Source organism: Ambystoma mexicanum, chromosome 1q (assembly GCF_040938575.1).
Source record: "Ambystoma mexicanum isolate Mex_15411 chromosome 1q, UKY_AmexF1_1, whole genome shotgun sequence".
Taxonomy (NCBI): domain Eukaryota; kingdom Metazoa; phylum Chordata; class Amphibia; order Caudata; family Ambystomatidae; genus Ambystoma; species Ambystoma mexicanum.
In genome coordinates, this window is record NC_090922.1 from 1,118,730,910 (window position 1) to 1,118,753,633 (window position 22,724).

Sequence of the window (22,724 nt, forward strand, 5' to 3'; positions counted from 1 at the left end):
TTGAATCAGTGAAATCGATCAGATACTTGGGAGTCGACTTGGACAGCTCAAACACATCTTTAGCAATGCAACGGACCATATGGGACAAAGCTAAAAGATTAACAGCGCAAATGCGCCTGGTCGACAAGAAATTTGGCAAATTCTCCTTGACACCTGCCATAAATTTCTACAAGGGCAAAGTCACCCCCGCGCTGACCTATGGAATGGAAGTCTCGCTCAAATTGCCAGCAAATATTTGGACCAAATAGAAGGCTTAATTTGGAAATCAGTCTTGGGAATCCCCAAATCTACCTCGATGGTGGCAATCAGAAGGGAGCTGGGCCTTATATCTCTCGAATCCATTGTTGAACAAGCAGCCATGAATGTTTTCAGAAAATCCATCTTGGATGAGCCCCTGCCAGCCTTTTCCATTATCAAAGACGAGATGGACAACGCCAAATGTTCAGCCTTGGAAAAATGTAAAGGAAAAAGGAGAGAGAAACTGCAGGAAATAGCGTGCTCAGCTAATGAACTCAAAGAAAACCCTGAAAGAATCAAGAAAAAAATAATAATGACAGACTGGATACGAACCCTTGATCTGGCATCAAATAACAAACTCTTGAACCATCTCCCTCCGACTTTTAACAAAGTAACATCCCCTATCAAGTACTGTAAAAAATTTCCCGACAAAAGAAAAAGAAACTTGCTCTTGAAAGCAAGGTTACATTTATTACCAACTCAAGAAATACTCACGATCAGATCCGCTTCCGACAAATCAGAATGTCGACTATGTAAAAACCCGGCAATGAAGGAAACACTAAAACATCTAAATCTCAATTGTGAAAACAACAAACAGAACAGAACAAACTACCTACTACCTCTGATGGAAAACCCATGGATGTTCCAAGAAAACAAGCTGTGGAACAGATTGATATCGGGGGAATCCACCAGATGGTCGGTGGCTATGGTAAACCTAATCGAGGCAACCTTCAAGCAGCTCGGAGAAAGTACTTTGTCTCACACAAAAGAACCCAAGGGGACCAAACCGACGGCGATAGCTGCAGCGTCTTGATGGGACCAGATCAGTTACTGGAAACTCTAAAGCCCATCTCTCTCTCTAAAGCTCATCGTACCCTGGTAGCCAGAAAATGCATACTACACGAAGTTCAGAGAATAAGTGACAAAGGATGGAAGCATTCGATAAATTTATCAGGGTTTACCTGAATAAAATAAATCGGAAAAAAAAAACAAATGCACAATACCTTATTTATTTATTTAGTACATATAGTATACATCTAGTCAATACGACTTTGTATACTCCAGCCTAAAAACAACATCATCTTTCATCACTAAAATATCCCATCAGACAGATCATAAGATCATATAAAATCAACATTATTTCATCACAATACTTTATACCATATCTATCGATATAAAAGTGAACATTTGTGGGTTTGTGACAAAGCATATGTTCCCTGTACAATCCCACACCGTTTCACCACTATGCACTACATTTTGCACAGTCACCTATTAGGACCCTCCGGCATTGCTGGTTACATGACATCTAGACACCCCACCCCTTTCTCTGGATTTCAGCAAAAGTTAAAAATTGAGTGTGGGTTTATGGCTTTGTGAATGTTCCCTATACAATTCGACACTGTTACATCATCTGCACCAGATTCTGCACAGTCACATGTTAGGAAGCTCTGAACATTACTGGCTACATGACATCTGGACACCACACCCCTTTTCCCAGATTTCAGCAAAAGTAAAAATAAGGGGTGTCGGTTTGTGGCTACACGTATGTTCCATATACAATTCCACACTGCTTCACCAATTTGCACCACATTTTGCACAGTCACCTTTTAGGGCCCTCTGGACATTACTGGCTATATGATATTTGGACAGTTTATCTTTGATAGCATGGCTACAAAAGGTATCAAATCCTTCTACGTATATACCGTGAACACTCATTGTTTCCTGCAGCAGAATAATATCTAAATTACATCTACCAGGAAAAGATGACAACCAACTATGGAGCATCGAGTGACCACAGGAGTTCCATGAGACAATATCCAATCCCTGTTTCCTTAGTTGCTAATTTGGACTTTTCACATTTTTGATGAGAGCAATTGAACGAATTAAGGGTTCCAGCCAGGCCAAATCATGTTTTCCCGCAGTCATTGCTAGGAGCTGAGAAATACAGTTTTGCTCCATTGATACATCACTCGATGTTCCATTAGGTTCCTCTCTTCATGGTATTGTCTTTTGAAGAAATTAATTGGCTGCTATTTCGCAGTTAAACGTTTGGAGATCGAACACAAGTCCCTTTAGATCGGATCTAAATATCCAAATATGTTTCAACACGTTGATATTAGATACGTAACAAATCATTCGATAGTTATCCAGATTGGCTAAAGCTATCCTATCAAAGTCCCCAGTAGTGAGGATACGAAGTGACATGATTCGGGCAATAATATCTAGGAAGTATCTATGATTGATTTGTTCGCCTCTAAGAATGTCAGGGTTTCCCTCTAGGCCGATGATGTTAAACTCACGGGGTGACGATGTTGAAACGTTGTTTGTTGGTACAGAATGGGGAATTTGGGATAGAGTACTAATTGAGCGAGTACCTTTTCCAAACTGTCCCTCTACAGAAGGGATCAACGCGTCCCCATTCGATAAATATGATTATTATCATTACCATCCATTACAAGTTCCCATAATGTATTTCCCTCATTAAAAACCTCCTGTTATTATATGCTCTGAGATACCTATACTGCACGTTATGCAGGCTTATACATCTAGTAACTAAATGCTCAGAGATTTCCAAACCATAGTCTTTCATTCCGAGGGATCAGTATCCTAGCACCGATAATCTACAGTGATTTTAACAATATTGAATTTAATATTTAGATATCTCACAATTGTATGACTAGTGTGATAGGCCCCAATCTACTCTGGAGATTTATCTCGCCCTAACATATTTTGGACAAAGTGGCCGCTATTAACATTGGTTTCTAACTTCCTTTATCATACTCCCTTGAAATCCTTTTAACCAACTGTTTAAATATCTGTGATGAAACCTGGGTAGGGTGGATTCCCACAATTGGTAGCCAACGCTCATATGACGTGATTAATGTTCCCAAACATCCATGTTGCAAACTCTCCTGCGTTGTGACATAGATTTGAAAAATTTAGATACCAAAGTAATTTACTGTACTGTTTTTTGTTCTGGTTCGTGGTACAATATTTTTGGTCCCACTTCAGCATCTAAGCTCTTCTAATAAGACTCTTACAAAGACTTTTGCTGGAAAGTCCAGCATGGCAAGTAAGCGATAAATAACTGGACATCTCCAACAGCCTCTTTTGTACACCCGCAGGATGTTACTATCTTTCCACAAGTTGGACACAAAACCTCTGTTAATGATACATACCGATTCTGCAAACCAACTCTGCATAAGAGAATGACCTAATCAGTTGTTCCCTTCTGGAGAACTCCTCTCCATCAAACTCTCTATCACCGCCTCCCGTACCATGACCCTCCACCTCATCTACAGACCCCTTGGTTCAACATCCACCTTTGAGGAAGATGTCACACAACTCCTTGCATGGAACACTAAGTCAGGTTCTCAAATCATATTGCTAGGAGACCTCAATCTAGGACTTAACAATCCCACTGATGACAATGACCTAGCCTTAGCCAACACTATCACTGTACTAGGCTTCTCGCACGTGTCATTAACCCCACCCACATTGAAGGCAGAATCTTGGATTGGCTGGCAGATCTTAACTGCAACATTAAGATCCTATCCAACACACCTTGCCCCTGGTCCGACCACCATGTCATCACCTTCACCATCCAGCAGAACCCTTCCTTAGACTCCTCCTCAACCCAAGCACCATCCGCCCTCGCGAGAAATAAACGCAATATCTCAGCGGAGAAACTACTGCCATTAATGCACCCCATCACCAACTGCATACACAACCCGAGCCCTCACTCATCCTCTATGGTAGAGTTATATAATCAAACCTTACTAGCTGCTGTAGACAAAGTAGCACCTCTACGCATGTGTAATGCCAAACCGCTTGACCACCTCAACATATGGTATACCCCTAACCTTAAAGCTATGCGCAGCACCAAAAGAACAGCAGAGACTAATTGGAAAAAATACCCTACTGAATCCAACAGAGAGTTTTACTATTGTCTCCAATAAATATAAACAAGCTATCCTCCGAAACTAAAAGTGCCACCTACAATGAGAGAATTACTAAAGCCAATTCTGGAACTAAAGAGTTATTCCATATTCTTTGAGAATTAAAATCCCCAGTGCTACCACGAGAATCCTGCCTCAAAGACACGACCTGGTGCACAAACATTCAAAAAGCCCCTTTGGAACAAATGTCATTAGTGCAAACAAAAATTGAACTTTAAAAGTCTAACCTAACACCTGATCTACACCTCCAGGCGCCCACTGATACTCCTCTGAAACCCTACATACAATTCGAATTTGCTCCAGTTTCCTTATCTGAAGTATAGAAAATCATCTCGAGCCTCAAACCCTCCAGATGTCAAGAGGATATCTGCCCAGCCTCAGTCATCAAAGACTCTGTGGCAGAGCTCACTCCTTTTATCACATCACTAATAAATGCCTCCTTTGAAACAAGTACCGTCCCAACCAACATCAAAGATGCCTGGTCCTCCCGCTAGTCAAAAAACCTACATTAGATCCTAACACTCCGACTAACTAGCGCCCCATAACAACAGTACCGTTCCTACTTAAAATACTAGACCAGGCTGCTTACCTGCAAATTCAAAACCACCTAGAACCCAACAACCTCCTTGGCCTTTGCCAGTCAGGCTTCAGGCCTGGACATGGCAAAGAATCAACCCTCGTAGATCTAAAAATACAAATGGACAAGCTTAAAGACAAGGGCAACCTAGCACTCCTCCTTTTACTAGACCACTCAGTGGCCTTTGACCTGGTCAATCACAAAGTACTCTGTAAACACCTTACCTCGGCTGCCCATTTTCAACCGAAGCTACACAATGGATACAGTACATCCTTTCCAATAGAACTATGAGGGTATTCGCCCTGACGGCAGCAGCACAATTTGCCCCGACGGCAGCAGCACAACCTGCCCCAGTCTCTTGTGGAGTTCCACAAGGATCCTGCCTCCCCCTGCACTCTACAATATCCGGTGAGTGTTTGTGAGAGCAGGCACATGTACACTTGTGTATAGGCGCGTTATAAATGCCATATCATATCATATGTGAGAGTAGGCATGCATATGTAATGTGTGAGAGGTCAGAAATGAGAGTCAGACACAAAGAGGTATCATTCTCAACATTATCCATTTATTTTATTAATAACTAGTAAAAAGTTCCACTCTGTCTGTGGACAGACATGACAACACTCTCACCAATTGTTGTAAATCAATGATCCTGTAGGTCGCTGTTCCGATTCGCTTATTGCTTGATGTGTCTTGCAGTCTGAAGTAAAATGCACTGAGAATGGGTGTGTGTGGTTGGCTGACATACCGAGGAGCAGACATTGTGGGGAGGTGAGAGTTGGCGTACTGCTGCACACTGGGACCTACTGTGCTGCCTCCCCACCTGTTGCTGCACTCTGGCATGGTGCAGTTTGTTGCCGTGCATTACAGTGCAAATGTATGAGAAACTGTGCATTTTAAGGTTGCGGACCGGTCCTTTTACAACCACATTGATGTTTGGCCGATTCCAGGCAACCGTCGCATGTGTGAAGATGCTGAAATCTGGGGAAAGGGGTGGGGTGTCCAAATGTTATGTAGCCAGTCATGTTCGGAGGGTCCTAACAGATAACTATCTACATTTGGTGCAGATTGGTGAAATAGTGTGGGATTGTATAAAGAACAACGCTTCGCCAAGCTACAAACCCACAAACAAAATCAGAGTTTTGCTGAAATCTGGGGAAAGGGGTGGGGTGTCCAAATGTCATGCAGCCAGTATTGTCGGGAGGGTCCTAACAGGTGACTATGCAAATTTGGTGCAGATTCGTGGAACGGTGTGGAATTGTATAAGGAACAACGCTTTGCCACTAACCCAGCCATCCACATATAGAACATAGAACTAAAACTAAAGCATGATGATTTTGTTTGCAAACTCAATCTGACCCTCACACTTATGCATACACACAACATGTGTAGGGTAAATCTTTCAAAGTTCAACTCAATGGAAAAGTGCAATAACTCAAACATATAACTTCAACAAAACACTTCTTTATCCAAGGGTTGGCTCCCTTCCCCTTGGATTATTTCAAGCAAACTATTCACAATATTCTGTATCAAGATCAGTTTCTTAAAGGTATTACAAATGTCTCTTCCTCCCAATACTTTCATCAAGATGACCAAACAAATGTTCTTTCAGTGAGACTGATATGGACAATAGGAAGTCTCTCCTAATCTTTCAGAATGGCAAAAACAAAGTATCTTTTCCACAGTGTTGGTTTGAATAGGGTAAAGGAAAGTCTGTACTATTTTTCCGGATGGCAAAACAAATGTCTTTTTAAAGTTTTGGTTGACAAAATGTTCGAGGGAATCAAGAGGGAATCAAGAACTTAAGATGAACAAATCCCTTTTCAACATACCAATTCAAAGTGAGTTTCCCGGTGCACTCTCCTGCCGGGAAACTCATCAACTGCAAACTCATGATATCCTGGTTTACTCTCCTGCCAGGAATATCCCCCATTTGGCCCACTGAGATCTCCTGGTGTACTCTCCTGCCAAGTATGCTTGTCCAAAAAGGTTTAACTACCTGATATCATTAAAAGGTCCCTCTGCACATTCACATTGACTTACACTCTGACTTGTAGCAATTTCCCCCAAACCATCATCCAATATCTGAGGGTTTGTTCAATCTTTTCATTTTAACAATATCTCTTTACTCTAGGCAATGCTTGTTCCAACTGACCTCTTTTAGACAGGAGAATTACATCATAGTTGCCCCTTTCTTTCTTTTGGCAATGTCTCTTGGCTTAGGCAATGCTGGTCCCAGGTTTCCCCCATCTGACATCTCCTGTCAGGGACATTTTACCACATTCGCCTTTTCCATTTAGTTAAGCCTGACTCACCGGCTCTTCATTCTCCGCTTGAGCGATGCTTGCAAGGGACTGGAACCCCTTCTGTGGCAGAGTTCTGCTGGGTCTCCGTGTCAGCTCTTCCAGCCTTTGCTGCCAAGACTGGCGCTGCTTTTCAGGACTGTGTCTCCACACACACATATGCTCTCTGCTTCACAGTCTCCACACTCCACACTCTCTGCTTCGACTTGACCGCGGCTCCTCTCTGAACGCTCCGAATGCCGCCTGCGGACTCCTGGCGTGCTTCTCTCCCCACAGTCCTTTGTGGGATTTCTTGTGCCATCAGCCACGCTTCCTAAACTGTGCACCTTGCAACCTGCCTTCTCTCTCCATCCACATTCACAGGTCTCATTCCTGTCCTTGTCTCTGTCTCATCAGCTGCAGGTGACTTGGGCATTTAAAAGTCCTGCGCAGCTGATTAGCGCTGTGACAACTAGACTGCACATTGTTCTAAGTGTCACATTTCCTCCACATGAACACCTTGCTCCTCTTCCCCGTCACAGTACTTGAGGATTTCTGGGACTTTGAGCTCAACAAGATTTTAATGGTTTTTACATCACATGTATTTGAACAGTTGCATCAACATTACAATTACCATAAACATTAGATGTTTCACATGTTTTACTTTCACCATATCTATATGAAGACTGCATGAGTTTTTGCTTAGAATATTTTTCATATTCTTAGAATCATGGTTTTGAATAATAGCAGCAAGCCATCAAAAACCTTTGCAGTAATGGATCTTCTTCATAATAAAGAGAATTATATTGCTTCTCTCCTTGTGGAGTCACCACTCTCCCCTTACAGCCATCTCCTCCCATGTGATCCACCCACAGAATACCTCCCCCAGGGTCAGGATCAGGTAGCGGCTGCCTTCCCATGACCACGTGGGAGGAGACTTTAGGCTGGGGATCAGTGATGACTCTGCAGTATTCATCACAAAAAGCAGTTGTATGTATGTTAGAACAGATGTGGTTGCATTGGAGAGCAGGTATGTGTGTATGTGAGAGTGGGTATGTGTGTGTGAGAGTGGGTGTGCATATACTGGAGAGCGTGTGTGTGTTAGTTTGCAAGTTTATGTGGGGTCTTCTAAAGAGTGAAGTGACTATATTCTCAGCTGCTGCCTTACAAATCACCATTAAATAAATAACATACAAAACCATATTTTCATGGCAATATTGGCCTTTACTTTGGGCGTAAGTGAGGCAATGGTAAAATGTTTTAGCATGGCAATACTGGAATATATTATGGACTCAGGAAATGTGAACATGATTTAATGTGGCAATGGTGCATATATTTAGGCCACAGGCACATGAAAAATATTTATGATGGCAATGCTTGCATGTATTTGACACAAATAGCATGACAGTGTTTTCTTACACTGCCATATTGACATATATTGCGACAGCCAGGATTCATGCATTTATACAGGGGCAATACTGGTATAGATTATGCACAGCATTCAGGAATCTGTTCTTCCAATGACATGCTGGCGTGCATTGAGCATTGACTGCAAGAAGCGTGATTACAGTGGCATGCTTGCATATATTGTGCGCAGGAACATATCATTGCAGTGGCATGGTGATAAAGGGCACAACCAACATGAATATGCCCATAAATTGGGCACAGTTAGCATGAATCTAGGGACGAATCTTGCAAACACTTCCTATTTTATTCAAGCCTGCTGGCTTCCGCCACTTTAAGGAAAATGCATGTGCCCCTCCACTTCAAAAATTCACCAGCTGTCCCACCCAAAATGGAAGTGTCTACTACATGAAACAAGTAAATGAGCTTTGAGTGAAATACACCATTTTCTGCATGCTGAGTGAACTAAATTCCAAAATACTAACAAGTATTCTCGTATTTGCTTAGGGATTCACACTCTGAGAATACGATGGGCCTGCCCAAAGTCAAGTCTCACAGATCCTACAACCACAAAGACAATCTTGTCATTCGAAATGAAATAGAACACATAAGTGAGTAAAAACCTTTAAATGTAAGGCCTAAGTCAAGAGCATTGTCAAGAAAATATGTACCACAGATCAGGAACTTTCCAATAATAAAAAAACACAATAAACAACACATATATCAATATTTCTATTTCAGAAAGTTCTTCAGGGGTCTTGGATCGCTGCTTTGAGAAAAGGCTGAATGACTGGATAGAAACATCTCCAAAAAACTGCTTGGAAAATGGGCAGCTGGACCAAAAACCACAGACTAACAGCAAAGAAGAGGTGGAGCAGCATTTCGCCAACTACAGGTCAGTGAGTTCGCTCAAATTTGCAGTCTCTTTATCATCTTTGGCATCCATTTGATTGTGGCCTGAGTACTGTTTGCCTGGTTCTGTAGACTAGTTAACTGCACTTTATGAGCAGGGAAAAATGTCTGATAACCAAAGAAACTAATATTTATTGGCCTAACTGATAGTGATGTCAGTCAGTCAGATATTATTTAATGCCTCTGAGGTAATCATGTACAAATATAAACATTTAATTTCAACCAAACCACTTTCAATGTGTAGAAATAGCACTATTAAAAAATTATAAAAACTAAGCATTCACACTGGATTTTAAAGCTGTAAGCAATGGTGTTGAGCAAAGCATGGTCCTTTAATGGGGTCCATGGCATAGACAGCGTAGGAGCAGCTTTTTTTGCCGGGGGCTGGAAGCTCTTCATGGTGCGCTGGTAATTGTTATTGATACAAGGTCAGTGGCAGCAAGGAATATTTTAAGTGGATGGTCATTAACATGTAAATGTGGAAAAGCTGGGCACAAATATTCTGTTTCTAAAGTGAATGATACTTGAATAGTTAAGTCACATCTGTTTGGAGCTCTGTGGTGAAGAGAGGCCCCTGGCACTGGGCCAAAACATACACAAACACTGAGAAACCCACAGGAGAGTACCTGTGAGAACCACAGGCTCTCATAATGCCCTACTGATGGGCTGAAAATGTAATGTATCAATTGTAGACCGGTTAGAGCAATCATTCTGTACTAGTTTTCCGTAAGGTTTGAAAAACAAGGGTTGCAAGAGCGATTTCAACGCAGTGTTGTTTTAATATATATACAGGGATGAGGCAGTGGAGCGTTTACAAGGGTCAAATATGTGCCTATGCATTTCGGATTGAATCCGTCATCAGGGCAAAACCCTCTATACATTTATACACGGTTCTTGGTGCTACACAATGCTAATACAGGCGAAAACACGGCGGAATTAGACCCACCCTACAGGTGGAGGTAAATGAATACAGGTGGCAGAAATGAAGCCACAGGTGATCCCAATCCAATCAAGCGGGCTATATAAGGCACACGCCTTCCCCAAACACAGTTTCTAACACCATGCTACCACTAGCCATTGCGAGATGGGACATGCAGCTGCTCATGCTAGTACAGAGGCGGGACCGCCATCCCAGGGCACAGGGTGCACAGGGGAGAAGGAGGAAGAGGGGAGGCCAAGCAAGGGGTGCACCCAGTGCTCCAGATAAGATTTTGAGGTGGGAGTATTTTACTCTCTATTTTTAAACTTTGAGAGTAAATGTGATTTTAAGAGAGTAAAAAATGACCTTTCTCCTTCGCAAGAGAGTAAAATGTATGAGACATTGAGCCGATGTGTGAAAAAATGTATGGAAATCATTACTATGCGGCAGCTTTCTGCATTGTGACAGAATACACCTTTCATTATTTCTGGCCATTTGATCTCTCCTGTATATATTTAAATGTTGAAATCACAAAAACCTAGCTAATTATATAGTAAAGCATACATGAATTTGTATTGTGTGTGTTGAGATTCGATAGCAGAATTGTCTTTTGATGTTTAATGAAAGTCCTAATTTCCTGGAGCTATTACTACCTAATGGTATGGCAATGTTATGATACAACAGTGCAGAGAGGCAAGGACTCCATGCTAAATTCTATATCTAATCTAGTGGTCAAATGGTTATTTATATAACTCTTTTGGCAAAGCTGTACATAGAACATTTTTATCACAATTACCACCAAACCAAAGTCTGTACTCCTTTATCGACTCGAAAGGATGAAAGGCTAAGTTGGACTTGCCAGGATTCAAACCCGCAACCCACAGATCACGCAGAGATTGCAGCAACGAGTGCTCAACCGGCTGAGCTATCTTATTGGCTAACATCCTTCAGAGGTTAGTTAACTGATTATCGATTTAGGTATAATGATCACAGTACCTAGATGTATGAAGAACCATTTATGAAGCGCTAGATAAAGTTAAATACCTATCTCGATTATCACAGGGACAGGTTTTGCTGAGTTTCTATTTCAATTACCAATGTAACTTTCATTTGTTTGTTTTTGAACAGCGCTTGCACTTTCTTGAGAGTCAGGTTTTGGATGTTTTATTTGTAGTCTTGAAGATTTGAGAGGCTAGAACACCTGTGATCAGTGTAATGACAATTACTCACCCTTGAGCAAAGACTCTGCTGCCACTGACCATTTATAGTAATGTACCCCATTGACTGCAAGGTTGAATGGATGTAAACTAGACTGTGCATAGTCATCATTTTACACATTGTTTTTATAATTAGGCTGTAAATTAAATTAGAAGTGTAAAAATGATCTGCCTCTGCATGATTAGGCACACAGCACCGGAACTCTGAAAAATACAATTGTGCAATACTGGTTTGTTTTCACTGGAAAAAAAGCATAACTAGTTAAAAATAAAATTCTCTATTGCAACTTAGTTTTTCATCTTATTAATTATACAATCCTAAAATACTAGGAAAACATGCACAGTGCTTCTGAAGCTGAATTGAAAGTAACCATTCCTTTTATCAGTGTGCAGTTTATTTTTTTGAAAGGCTTCAGAGAAATACATTTTGTTTCAGAGGTGGCTTGCAATTACATCCATGTAGATAAAAATCACAAGAAGCCTTATGGTTTCTGTCAACTAACCTGACCTTTGCACTGCCCTCTGCTCTAAACCTGTGTGTAAATGTACCCAGGAAAATAATAAAGCTGGCGTATTTACAAGATTTTCATGCATAATAAGGCATGGTCGCCTTATCTGGAGCCCTGGGTGCATAAATACCCAGGGTCAGGCCGTTACATAGAACCTTACTGACAGTCAGTTGGTCACCCTGTACCGCCTCAACAGGGAGACCATAAGTGAGCTGCTCACCACAATCCAGGGAGACATATAGAGCAGGATCAACATCCGGACAGCTGTGCCACCACTGCTAAAGCTAGTGTCCTACAATTCCTAGGAAGCAGCACCTTCCAGCACTCCGTGGCTATGATGCACGGCACGGCACAGACAATATTAAGAGCAGTGTTAGTCCAGAACTGGATGCTCTTGTGCATCATGTCTCACGCCACATCTCACTGTCCACCACCCCAGCACAGGTGCACACCATGAAGGCACAGTTCTATGCCATTGCATAAATGCCAAATGTTTTTGCAACATTGGACTGTACCCATGCTGCGTTGGTGGCCCACGAAGCAGTGTACCACAACAGGAAGCACTATCACTCATTGAATGTGCAGGTGACCTGCGATCCCAACATATACATCACCCACTGTTGTGCCTACTACCCTGGTTCCACTCATGATGTCATGGTCCTACGCAACAGTACACTGCTTCAATACATGGAGAGGCACAGAGGACAACGGACTTGCATAGTGGGTGAGTAAAACTGTCAGCATAGAAGTTCTGCGATGCATCCAACCACATGGGGGGCTTGAGCAAAACACCACAATGCCTGGATGGATAAGCTGATGCACACAAACAGTAGCACCTCTAAACACGTACATGACTACAGGTACCATACTGCAACATGCATTATCCGAAATCATTCTCACACAGTGTCACATCACATCACACAACCTTAACCCTGGCAGTACCATAGCCAAGCACCCATGTACACTCAGCCTGCAATGCAGACCCGCTGCCCCCAGAAGCCTATGGAGGGCCAATAGGAAACCCATCAGACCACATGCATGAGAGCAGTACACTGCCACAAGACAGACACCTTGTCAGCTTGACATGGCACTGACAGACACATGATGTAACATCAGCTTCAAGGGAACAGGGTGCATGTTAGGCAAACACAATGCATGATGCAAGTGATACAACATGCACACACATTGAAAAGACACATACTACGCAATGAAGCCACATATGCATGCACATGATGTCCATTGCCCTGATGCTGTGAAAGGCCACCGTCACACCATACACTGTGACTCATGGCTGTGCCTCTCTCCATGCAGGTGATTCCGGATACACATAGCTGCCCTGGCTCAGGACACCTGTGCGGGATCCACAAACATCACAGGATTTTGCCTGCAACCATGCTTACAGCAGGACTAGTGTGTCTATAGAGCATGCCTTTAGCCTCCTGAAGGCCTGTTTCCACTGCCTGGACTGTACAGGAGGTGTCCTAATGTATACACCAGAAAACATGGGTAAATTTGTGCTTGTATGAGCAATGCCACACAATTTCTGCATCCAGAGGAATGTGCCTCTACCTCCTGATATGTACACGCTACCCCCAGAGGATGAGGATGGATTGCCTGTGTCAGAGGTGTCTGCACGCATTGGCAGAGACGATGTCAGGGATGGCCAACTGGCTTGCCAGGGACTCTTTGACAATTTTTTCTAAGACATTCACATGGCACATACCATGCACCATTGTGTGACACTCGCATTATTTAATAAACACAACAGTGACACAATGAGGAATGTCCTTGCATTGATGAAGTTCAACTATTTCAATGTTTTTAAGTGCGCTAACTATCCACCTCTCACCACCCCCCACCACCACCCCAACACACTATCCTGACGATCTTTGGTGGCTCCCTGTATGCAGTCATGGATGGCCTGGAGCTGTAGTGATTGTGTGTTGGCAATGGTCTCCTTCTCACATTGCCGCTTCTCCATATCATCCAACCTCTGCAGGATGGAGTTGCTTGGTGTTGGGTGGTGAATGATTTGGGGGCTCTGCAGAGGGGCAGGGCTGAAGCTCAGTGAGCCATATGAGGGGGTGCCCATTTCAGGCTTGGGTGTGTGGGCATGTTGTTGGCAGGGAATGCCCTCAGGACTCCGTGTCTCTACATCACCCTGTGGCACTTGGCTGGATTCCTCCTGGGTGCATTTGGAACCCCTGCCAGCAGGTGTGTCTTCTGTGTCAGCTGTCTGTGTGGGTGCCGTTGGTGTGGAGGTGGTCCTGGTGGCACGTGGGGTTGATGCAGGGCCTTCGCTGCCACCAGAAGGCTTGGCCTTGCTGGGCCCAGGTGCCGCATGGTGGGACTTGCACTTTGGTGTTGGATGTGGCCGCTCTTCAGGGGTGGTAGTGGACTTTGAGGGCCATGAGGCACCAGATCCCGATGGGCCAGCCCCCTCATCTTCCTCAGATTCTTCCAGAGCTGCCTGAGCGCCTGTAGGGGACAAATGAAATGTCATCAGGTATGGTGTGTTCATGGTGTTGGCATGCTATTGTACAGATTGACACCCCACCCATTTTGCCAGATGGGCATGGTTGTTCAGGGGACATTGTATGTGGCCACAGCATTGTGGGAATGGTTGCAGCCGTGTGTGTGACCCTTGACCAGGTGGCCGTTGGCCTGGGTGTGGTGAAGGCGGGTTCTTCATGCAGGGGCAGCTGACTGGGTATTCCATTCATGCATGTGGTCCTGCAGGGTCACGCGTATTGTGGCATACTCTCATGGTCAAGTGCTGGCATACAGGCACAGCCTTAGTAATTGCAGTACATGGGACGGTCAAATGTCTTCATGCCCCCATATCCCCTCATCTGGTGACGCACAACTTGTGGGAGTGGGTATGGTGGCTTTGTCTATGGCACTGCCATGGCTCTATGGGATGCTGCCGTGCAGCCAGCAGCAGTGCACTGTCTATTTTGCGTTTGGCTTGCTGCACCCATGAAGGTGCAGGGGGTCATGTACTTCCATGGGGCTCATCTACCATGCCATCATGAAGCAGGCCAACTGGGCCTGCAACATGTTGGTGTGACTACTGCGCGTTGTTATTGTTACTAACGTGTCACAATCCTCCTGGCACGGGAGGTACCAGTAGGGGCGTGGGGTGCATTGCACTTGGATTGGTCGCTTGCCACACCTTCACACTGCAGAACGGCTCAGGGGTGGACTTGGTGCCCTACACCCAAGATGCTGTGGAGGGTGGCTGATGTGGCACTCCATCACTTCCCCCTGAATGGCTGGGCCAGCTGCTGGGTCTGCTGGCATGTCTGTCATGATCTCTGCTTCCAAAAGGTCAGGGTTTTCCCAACTCCCTTGGAAGCAGATCCATAACCCAGGTTCCGAGTGCCAACCAGTCCCAATTGGGACCTTTTGGACCCAGTCCTGGCGCCAGTGGCACCAGGCTCATAAATATGCCCAGTCCCAGCGCTGGAAGCGCCGGGCTCATAATGCTTGGGTGGACTTACCTGCAGCAGACCATACTGCTTACTTGCCTGCCAGTTGAGCCTCTGATCCTCTTCTGTTTGGAACTACTTTTCCTGTTGGGTGGGGAAGTGCCACTCCCTAGATTCAGAACACTGGAACTCTTCTGGAAAGCAGGAACTCTTTTCTTACCTAGGCGTGGCTGTGGAAGGAGACACCTAAGCACTACAGGAGGCTATTTAAACCACACCCGATGGATGAATCTTGCTTTGCGTTATTCTGCATCCTCTGCAGCAGAACGCTCATCGTGTCTTCTGCATCTGATCCTGGGCCTAAGGAAAAAGGCTTACCATCCTGAATCCAGTCTTCAGCAACACCTATAAAGACAAAGAAAGAACAGGTTAGCATTACGGTCTTCAGTGACAGCTCTTCACTTACCTGGTCCATCGGCTGTCACCAACGCCTCGCGGTGCATTCCGGCATCTGAAAGACAAAGGCTTACCTACTCTTCGTGCGCTCCGGAGGTCTTCACACTGCATTCCGGCATCTGAAAGACAAAAGCTTACCAACTCTTCGCACGCTCCGGAGGCCTTCGGCGCTGCATCCCGCATCTGAAAGACAAAACAAGGTGCGTTTAAAGACATTGGGGAACTTTAATACTCACGTGCCATTACTCCTTTCCACATCTAACCCAGTGGGTATTCCGGCACCCTGCAGCCGCTCCGAACTTGTACCTGCAAAATAAAAAGACAGTTAGAGCGCATCGTGAAGCAGGCAACAAGCGCTTACTTACGTGCTTCCAGGCGCTTCTATTCATCACACGGGCTCCATCTTCAACTCACTTCAGCCCGTCATCCGCCATCGCCGGAACCCTGCAAAACAAGAAACATCATTACTAAAGACTTTAAAGACATTAGAGTTACTCGAAACTTACCGTTCATGCAGTAAACGACGGACAGCAGTCCTCTGAAGTCAAGAGGCCTGCTCCCCTTATCCAGTGAAGAAACTGGTTACAGCACCCTGCCCCGAGGCAGATGGAGAGCACGGCGTTCACTTACCTAAGGTGAGAGCGTTAACCTTTGGGGTTCTACAGGAGAAGAGAAAGGGAAGAAGAGAGAGACATTCAATAACCCAGTTCCTTAATCCCATATTTTCTATCTGCAGACATCTTACCCTTCAAGTCAGACATATAGTGCACAGAGGTCCAGCCCAAAGAGCCAGCCGTGTGTTGCACATCACCTTTGAAGATACGGTATATGCCCAGTCAAGACCGGCGCCTCTACGGGAATCAGGTGAGCGTTACAGTGTCCCTGTCCACTACATCATGCTGTGCTAGCCTAATATTTATGCATGGTCATTTGCTGTGTGGATTGGGGGAGAGGGGGTGATTCACCTCCTGCCTCCTGGCTACAGGCACCCGCCTCGACTCCCTCGATATCCTCCATGTCGAGTATATTGCTACACTTCTCCTCCCATGGTGTCAGGACTAGGGGCTCAGTGGTACTGCCCCCTGTTACCATGGCCTTGTGCCGATGTTGGTAGAGGAGTCCCTGCACCCTGACCCTTAGGCCATTCCACCTTTTGCTGCAGTCCTCTGCGTCATGGGGGACCCTGCCAACCGCAGTTACCTTCTGGCTTATTGCCAGCCAGATGGTGGTTTTGCGTTGGGAGGTTTTACGCTGTCTGCTCCCATTCAGCTCCTCGCCAATTGGCTACCACGACATATGTGAGGATTACAATCTTTCCCTCACTAAATTTTGGCTTTCGGAGCCTGTTTTCTGGAACCTTGCCTCGGGTCCGCTCCATAGACAGTGTATAATTCAGGTTGGATTCAGTTTTTAAAGATGGCCACCTCCATGCTTCCCGTTAAGGCAATGTTGCTGTTTCCGCCAGCACTAATAGTTCCGGCGAAGGCCGGCAGTAGCGCTTTTAGCACCGGGATTTAGGCAGAGTGCCTTGTTTTAGCTCTAATTCCACCAGGCAGTATTAGCGTTACCATCGGAGTGGTGCCCGTGTTCACACCAGCTTGTGATGCTGCGCTGATAGCACCGCACCGCAGGTCCTGGTGGTAACGCTAATTCCGCTCGGCAGCTTCAGCGTCAGAATACCGCCCAACTTATAGTGAGGCCCAATAAATCAGAGTGGTGGAATCATTTCAATATACCAGAATGCCGACTGCATATTAACACATGGGTGTCCTTAGTAACTATTCTGAAAAATTCAAGTTTGTCCTGATTTAGACCGCTAGACTAAAGAGGGCAAGCTATGAATCAGCGGTACTTAGGTCGAAACACATTGTGTCGACGCTCTTACATGTTTGATTATTGGGTACAATCTATTCGACTGTTTACAGAAAACTCTGTAGTTAAACATTCCACAAAAACTAATAGTGAAAGAATCAAGATGAAATGTTGACCGTTTATTTTGTATTGTATTGTATTCTAGTTGTTTATATATATAGTGCTCTTTCCCCATTTGTATGTCCTCAATGCGCTTTGTGGTTCGAAAGCCCTCGGTGACCGTAGTCAATGTGCTGGAAAATTCTAAAAAGTTTAGATTAGGCGATGCATGTGTGCATTTTCATCGGTCTTGACTTGGGTGGCTGGCTAGGCTCGTCTAAGTAGCCCAAAAGGAGGTCAGGCACTTTCGTTGGTAGTGGCTGTGTGCTAGTGGCAGAGGTGTTGAGGTAAGTCAGGGGTGTTTCAGTGCGGACGGCTATATGTGCTGCTAGAATGGAAAGCATAGCCTTAGCTGCATTCTTTGGTGCACAAATGGATGGCCTTGCCTGCGGCCAATGTCCACAGATGTGGTGTAAGGTATATGTACCGTATTCTTCAAGGTTATACGTACCGTAGACTTCAGAGTTGTTCTGCTGGAGTGATCTTTGTCCAGTGTGGATGGCGTGGTCTCATTGTTCATGGTCTCTATAGTGTGAGTGTCTGAGCAGGTGGTGAGCGTGGGTGAGTTTGTTGCAGTGTGCCTCAGCGAGGGCTGCTGGCTTCCCTGGTCTATTTGTCTCATTATTCATGGTCTCTCTAGTGCTTGGTTCTGGGGGGCGGTGAGAGCGGGTACGTTTATTTCAGTGATGATGAATTTATTTTAAAATGTTATGTACTTTACTCCCATGTGCACACATTTTAAAGCAAGATTACTTTTTGAGAAGTTTTTGTCACAAATAAAGATTGTATTTAGGATTTACAAAAATATTCCCTACTTGATTAGCTCGGTATGAATCTTTGACAATTTGCTTGGCTTGAAGATTGAAGGCCTTTGGGACCTCTATATAATTATCCCATCCCTAGATTTTTTTTTGTTTAGTCTACAAGCAATGTATACATACACGCATGCACAGACTCATACAGTCATGCATTCAAGCTAATTAAAACAGTACGCATTCACACCCATTCAAAACACCTAGACACACAAACTTCTTTGTGAGAAAGCTTTCCTTCAGATTCAGTCTTCTCTCTGGACGGGCAGCAATGAGGAACCGATAGCGTAAGCATAGCATAAGGTTTGGAACACATGATGCTGTGCTTGCCTACCAGGCTGGATGAGAACGCAGCTTTGATGCCTACTACCTAATAGAACACTATGCAGATTTTTCTACAAATGTTTTTATTTTTTAAAAGAAATGCTTTTCATCAGCCGTGCGCCAGGCCAGCCCTTAGAATAGTAACAGTTGACAGCTAACATACCCTCCCTAGCCATCTTTCCTGGGTAGTAACAGCGGTAATGGCCCGCCGGCGAGGCGGTTATTGCCATTAGTATTCTGGGTTTTTTAGCCCCGGGATACTAATGTAGTAGCAAAACCTTTTCAGGCGGCATTTCTTTTGCCGTTTGAAAAGGCATTGCAGCAGTACGAGTAAGTTCTAGGAACACTAGAACGCGCGTACTGCTTCATTACTACGGAGCAACAGGGCGCCATTTTGGGCCAACTTGCTCCGTAGTAATGAATGGGAAACAACAGTGTACAAGGCTTGTGAAGCACGAACGTGCGTCCACGGGATTACACTGTGGTATGGCTCGGAAACTAGCCAATCCACATGAAGTGTATCCCATGGATTCGCTGCACCGGCTACGAACATATAATATGAAATCAACTTAACTATGAAAGCTTAATCCAAACTTACAAGCATATATACCATACATACCATCTGTTACAATAAATTGTGTAGGTAGTTTGAGACACCTAATTTAACTAATTGGCTATCAAGTTCCCTTAACAAAGCCAAGACCTCCACAACCTGTCTTGTAGCTCTACTTAAAAAAAGGGGCCAATCAACTAGATGCCAGCTGTGTGTACCATTTGCAAAAAAGATAATAAATGCATCACTGTTTAACTGTTTCATGACACAAGGACTAATGCACAGCTCATGTCTGGCCCCATATCTATCCATGTATGGAAAGGTAATTGGCCCAGCCTCAAACAAATCACAATATTTCTTTTTTGGATCTTTGTTGGTTGAGACATATACTTACAATCTTTCCGGGCCTTATTCTCCAAAAATGACATATTGCCTGAGCGTAGAGCTCCCTTCTTACTTGAGTGTAAGCCTACCTTTGTCTGAAAACCTCTCACAGTAAAGCTACTTGATGGTAACAAGTTGTGATGTTGCCATGACGTTCGGCTTTCTGTACTTCTCATTGAAGATGAAATGGCCCAATTCTAGTCAGAGGTATTTAAGCCAGTGGGACTTTCCAACACCTTACAGTCCCACCCCATCCTTGAGAGACTCCTTGTATGTTGCAGTGTCTGGGTTTGTCCATTCATAGGCACCCCCAAAACAATAGAGGCCGAATCAGAAAGGTATCTCCAATAATCCTGCAGCCTAATTAAGCGTACACACCAATCAATGGGGTGTTTACAGGAACGCCACAGAGATCCCAGAGAAAATCATTCTCTGACCTTCCCCTGACAGTGGGCAATCCTTTTGCCAAGATGTTTGTCCTATACATATTTGATGCTATGACGTCTGCCCTTTGGATATCTAGCAGTTCCTGAGATTTTGGAACCTCATGCTTTGCCTCTAAGATTCTACAGCCCTTTATTTCTGGTGAGCCCAGGTGTTGGTGCTTGTTATGGTGAACCACAGATACATAAAGTTTTGCACCACTTCCGTATTATTTTCCTGGAGCCTAAAATCTAATATTATGGTTCAGTCCCAAGAATATGTTTTTAGATTCTTCTGTATTAACCACAAGACCTTTTGAACCATAAAATGTCTCCAAACCCTTCACCAGACTTTGCCTGGCTTGGGGAGTTTGTGCCAATATCACTATCATCTGTGAAGAATAGTGCTTGGATGTGGAAGCCCTCTAAACACGGTTAGCCACTGACCCAGTCAATAAGGTCGTCAAATGCCTGTTAAGGTAAATGTTAAAAGGTTAGGCAGAAAGATACACTTCTGTCTTTATTTGCACCTTGGGGAGAGCCCTCTTCTTCCCAAATCTACAGCTTTCGGATTCTTAGGCCTTCAATTGCCTCAAAGAGCATGCACGCCATCTGTGCCTCTGCAAGACATTCCCATATGGCTGTCTTGTCCATGGTGTCAAATGCCTGATTCATATCTGAAAATTCTACGTAAAGTAAAGCAATCCTCCTTTGGCCACAACATACTTGATAGCAATAACATGCAGCACCACGCAGTGCTCCGCCATGCCAGCCCCCCTGTAACTCTGCTTGAAGAGGTGACAAATTCAAGCACTTTCCCTCCTATTCCTCAATGTCGGCCAGATGTACTCAGCAATATGCTTTTTCTGTAATGGGGGATAGCAAGATGGGCCCAAACAATTGACATTTTCAATAATATGCACCATTATGGCAGTTTGTAAGCTTGCTGGTAATCGACCCAATTCCCAGGCTCTAATGAGGACCTCCTCCAGGAAAGATTCCCACAATTCACTGTCACTCTTGAACAGATCTACAAAAAGAAACTCTGGAATTGGGTCCCACATTCTCTTCAGAGCTTTTTTCAATTAGGGAGAACTGCCCCTGAATCTGGATGATGGGAAAAAATGCCTCCAACTTAAACATCTGTTGTTTCCCCATTCCCACTGAACACTGGAACATCATTTTAAACCTCTAAAAAAAAAGTGCCCATATTGATACATATAACTTATGCTACATCAACTTATAAAATCTGTCAGATTTGTACAATGGATGTTGTATTTATAGGCAAAAGGAGAGGAAACATGCTACCTCGCCCTTAATTACGTAGGTACGTGGATTATAGAACAATATTGAACTGCAGCAAGCAATCGGTTCATAGGCCAGAGATATGCAAAAAAGATGATGTAATACATTCTTCTTATACAAAATTCATAGTTCATTATAGCACCAAAACACACTGCAAATTACAGCAACAAACATTTAGAGATGTGGTACATGCATTGCATGTCAAAGCTTTAAAAAACAGCTTGGCCAAAACGTCAAGCCGGTGAGGTTTGTATACGTGACATATGTTAACACAGAGAGTAGCTAATTGCTCTCTTTGGTCGACACATTATGTTTCTGGCATCGTTTGTGTGCGTTGTGTCAATCAACAAGAAGCGGATCAGTTATTCTCCAAAGAGCCTTCATCAGGACAAAAAACATTCAACAAGACGTAGGTGTGATCGCTAATGCCCAGGGATCTTTTTCTGGTACGTGGCTTCTATTTCTTTGGCTTGTCTGGGGCAGGTCACATCATATGCACACGTTATCTGTGGCGCAAGGTTTTTCTTTTGGACCGAGTGGTATAGCATAATTCACCACCTTAAAGTGTGAATACTTATTGAATTTATAGAGCACATACTCATGGGTTTAGCGAAGCAGTGGTGCAGATGGATACAGGATGGATAATGCTGAATGTATGAACAGAGGAACTCTCTGGGGCATCGGCCAAGGTTTCCAGACGGATTTCAGTTAATTTTGTTTGTTTAAAAACAAATGATCTTCGTGTTCTTCCCAGCAGCCATCATTACATATTTCTAAATAAAGTGTTCTTTTGGCATCTGTTAAAGATTGCCTTTTTACCCTGTTGAACTTTGAATATAATAGTACTTTGTTCCCTCCGTAATATTATTGTTATCAGAATTTCCTTTTTTTCTGCAGTCAATTTAGCTAATTCATTGTCTTGTGTTACTGGGACATTAACGTTCGTCCACGTTTGCATGCTTCCTCAGTGTGCAGAGCCAGAAGTAGCTGATTCACACACCGATTCAAGCTAATCACTAGGTAAATCATCTAAATTGACTTCCATTTATC

General features: G+C 44.0%; 1 protein-coding gene across 1 annotated transcript in view; it reads left to right on the forward strand.

Moving 5' to 3' along the window:
* The window catches only part of AKNAD1 (AKNA domain containing 1), an 869,453-nt gene that overhangs the window by 500,474 nt on the left and 346,255 nt on the right, over window positions 1–22,724 (forward strand). Inside the window, exons 10-11 of the mRNA XM_069641860.1 lie at window positions 8,967–9,070; window positions 9,201–9,354. Of these exons, the coding sequence (XP_069497961.1) occupies window positions 8,967–9,070; window positions 9,201–9,354 (258 nt within the window). The remainder of the gene's footprint in view (window positions 1–8,966; window positions 9,071–9,200; window positions 9,355–22,724) is intronic.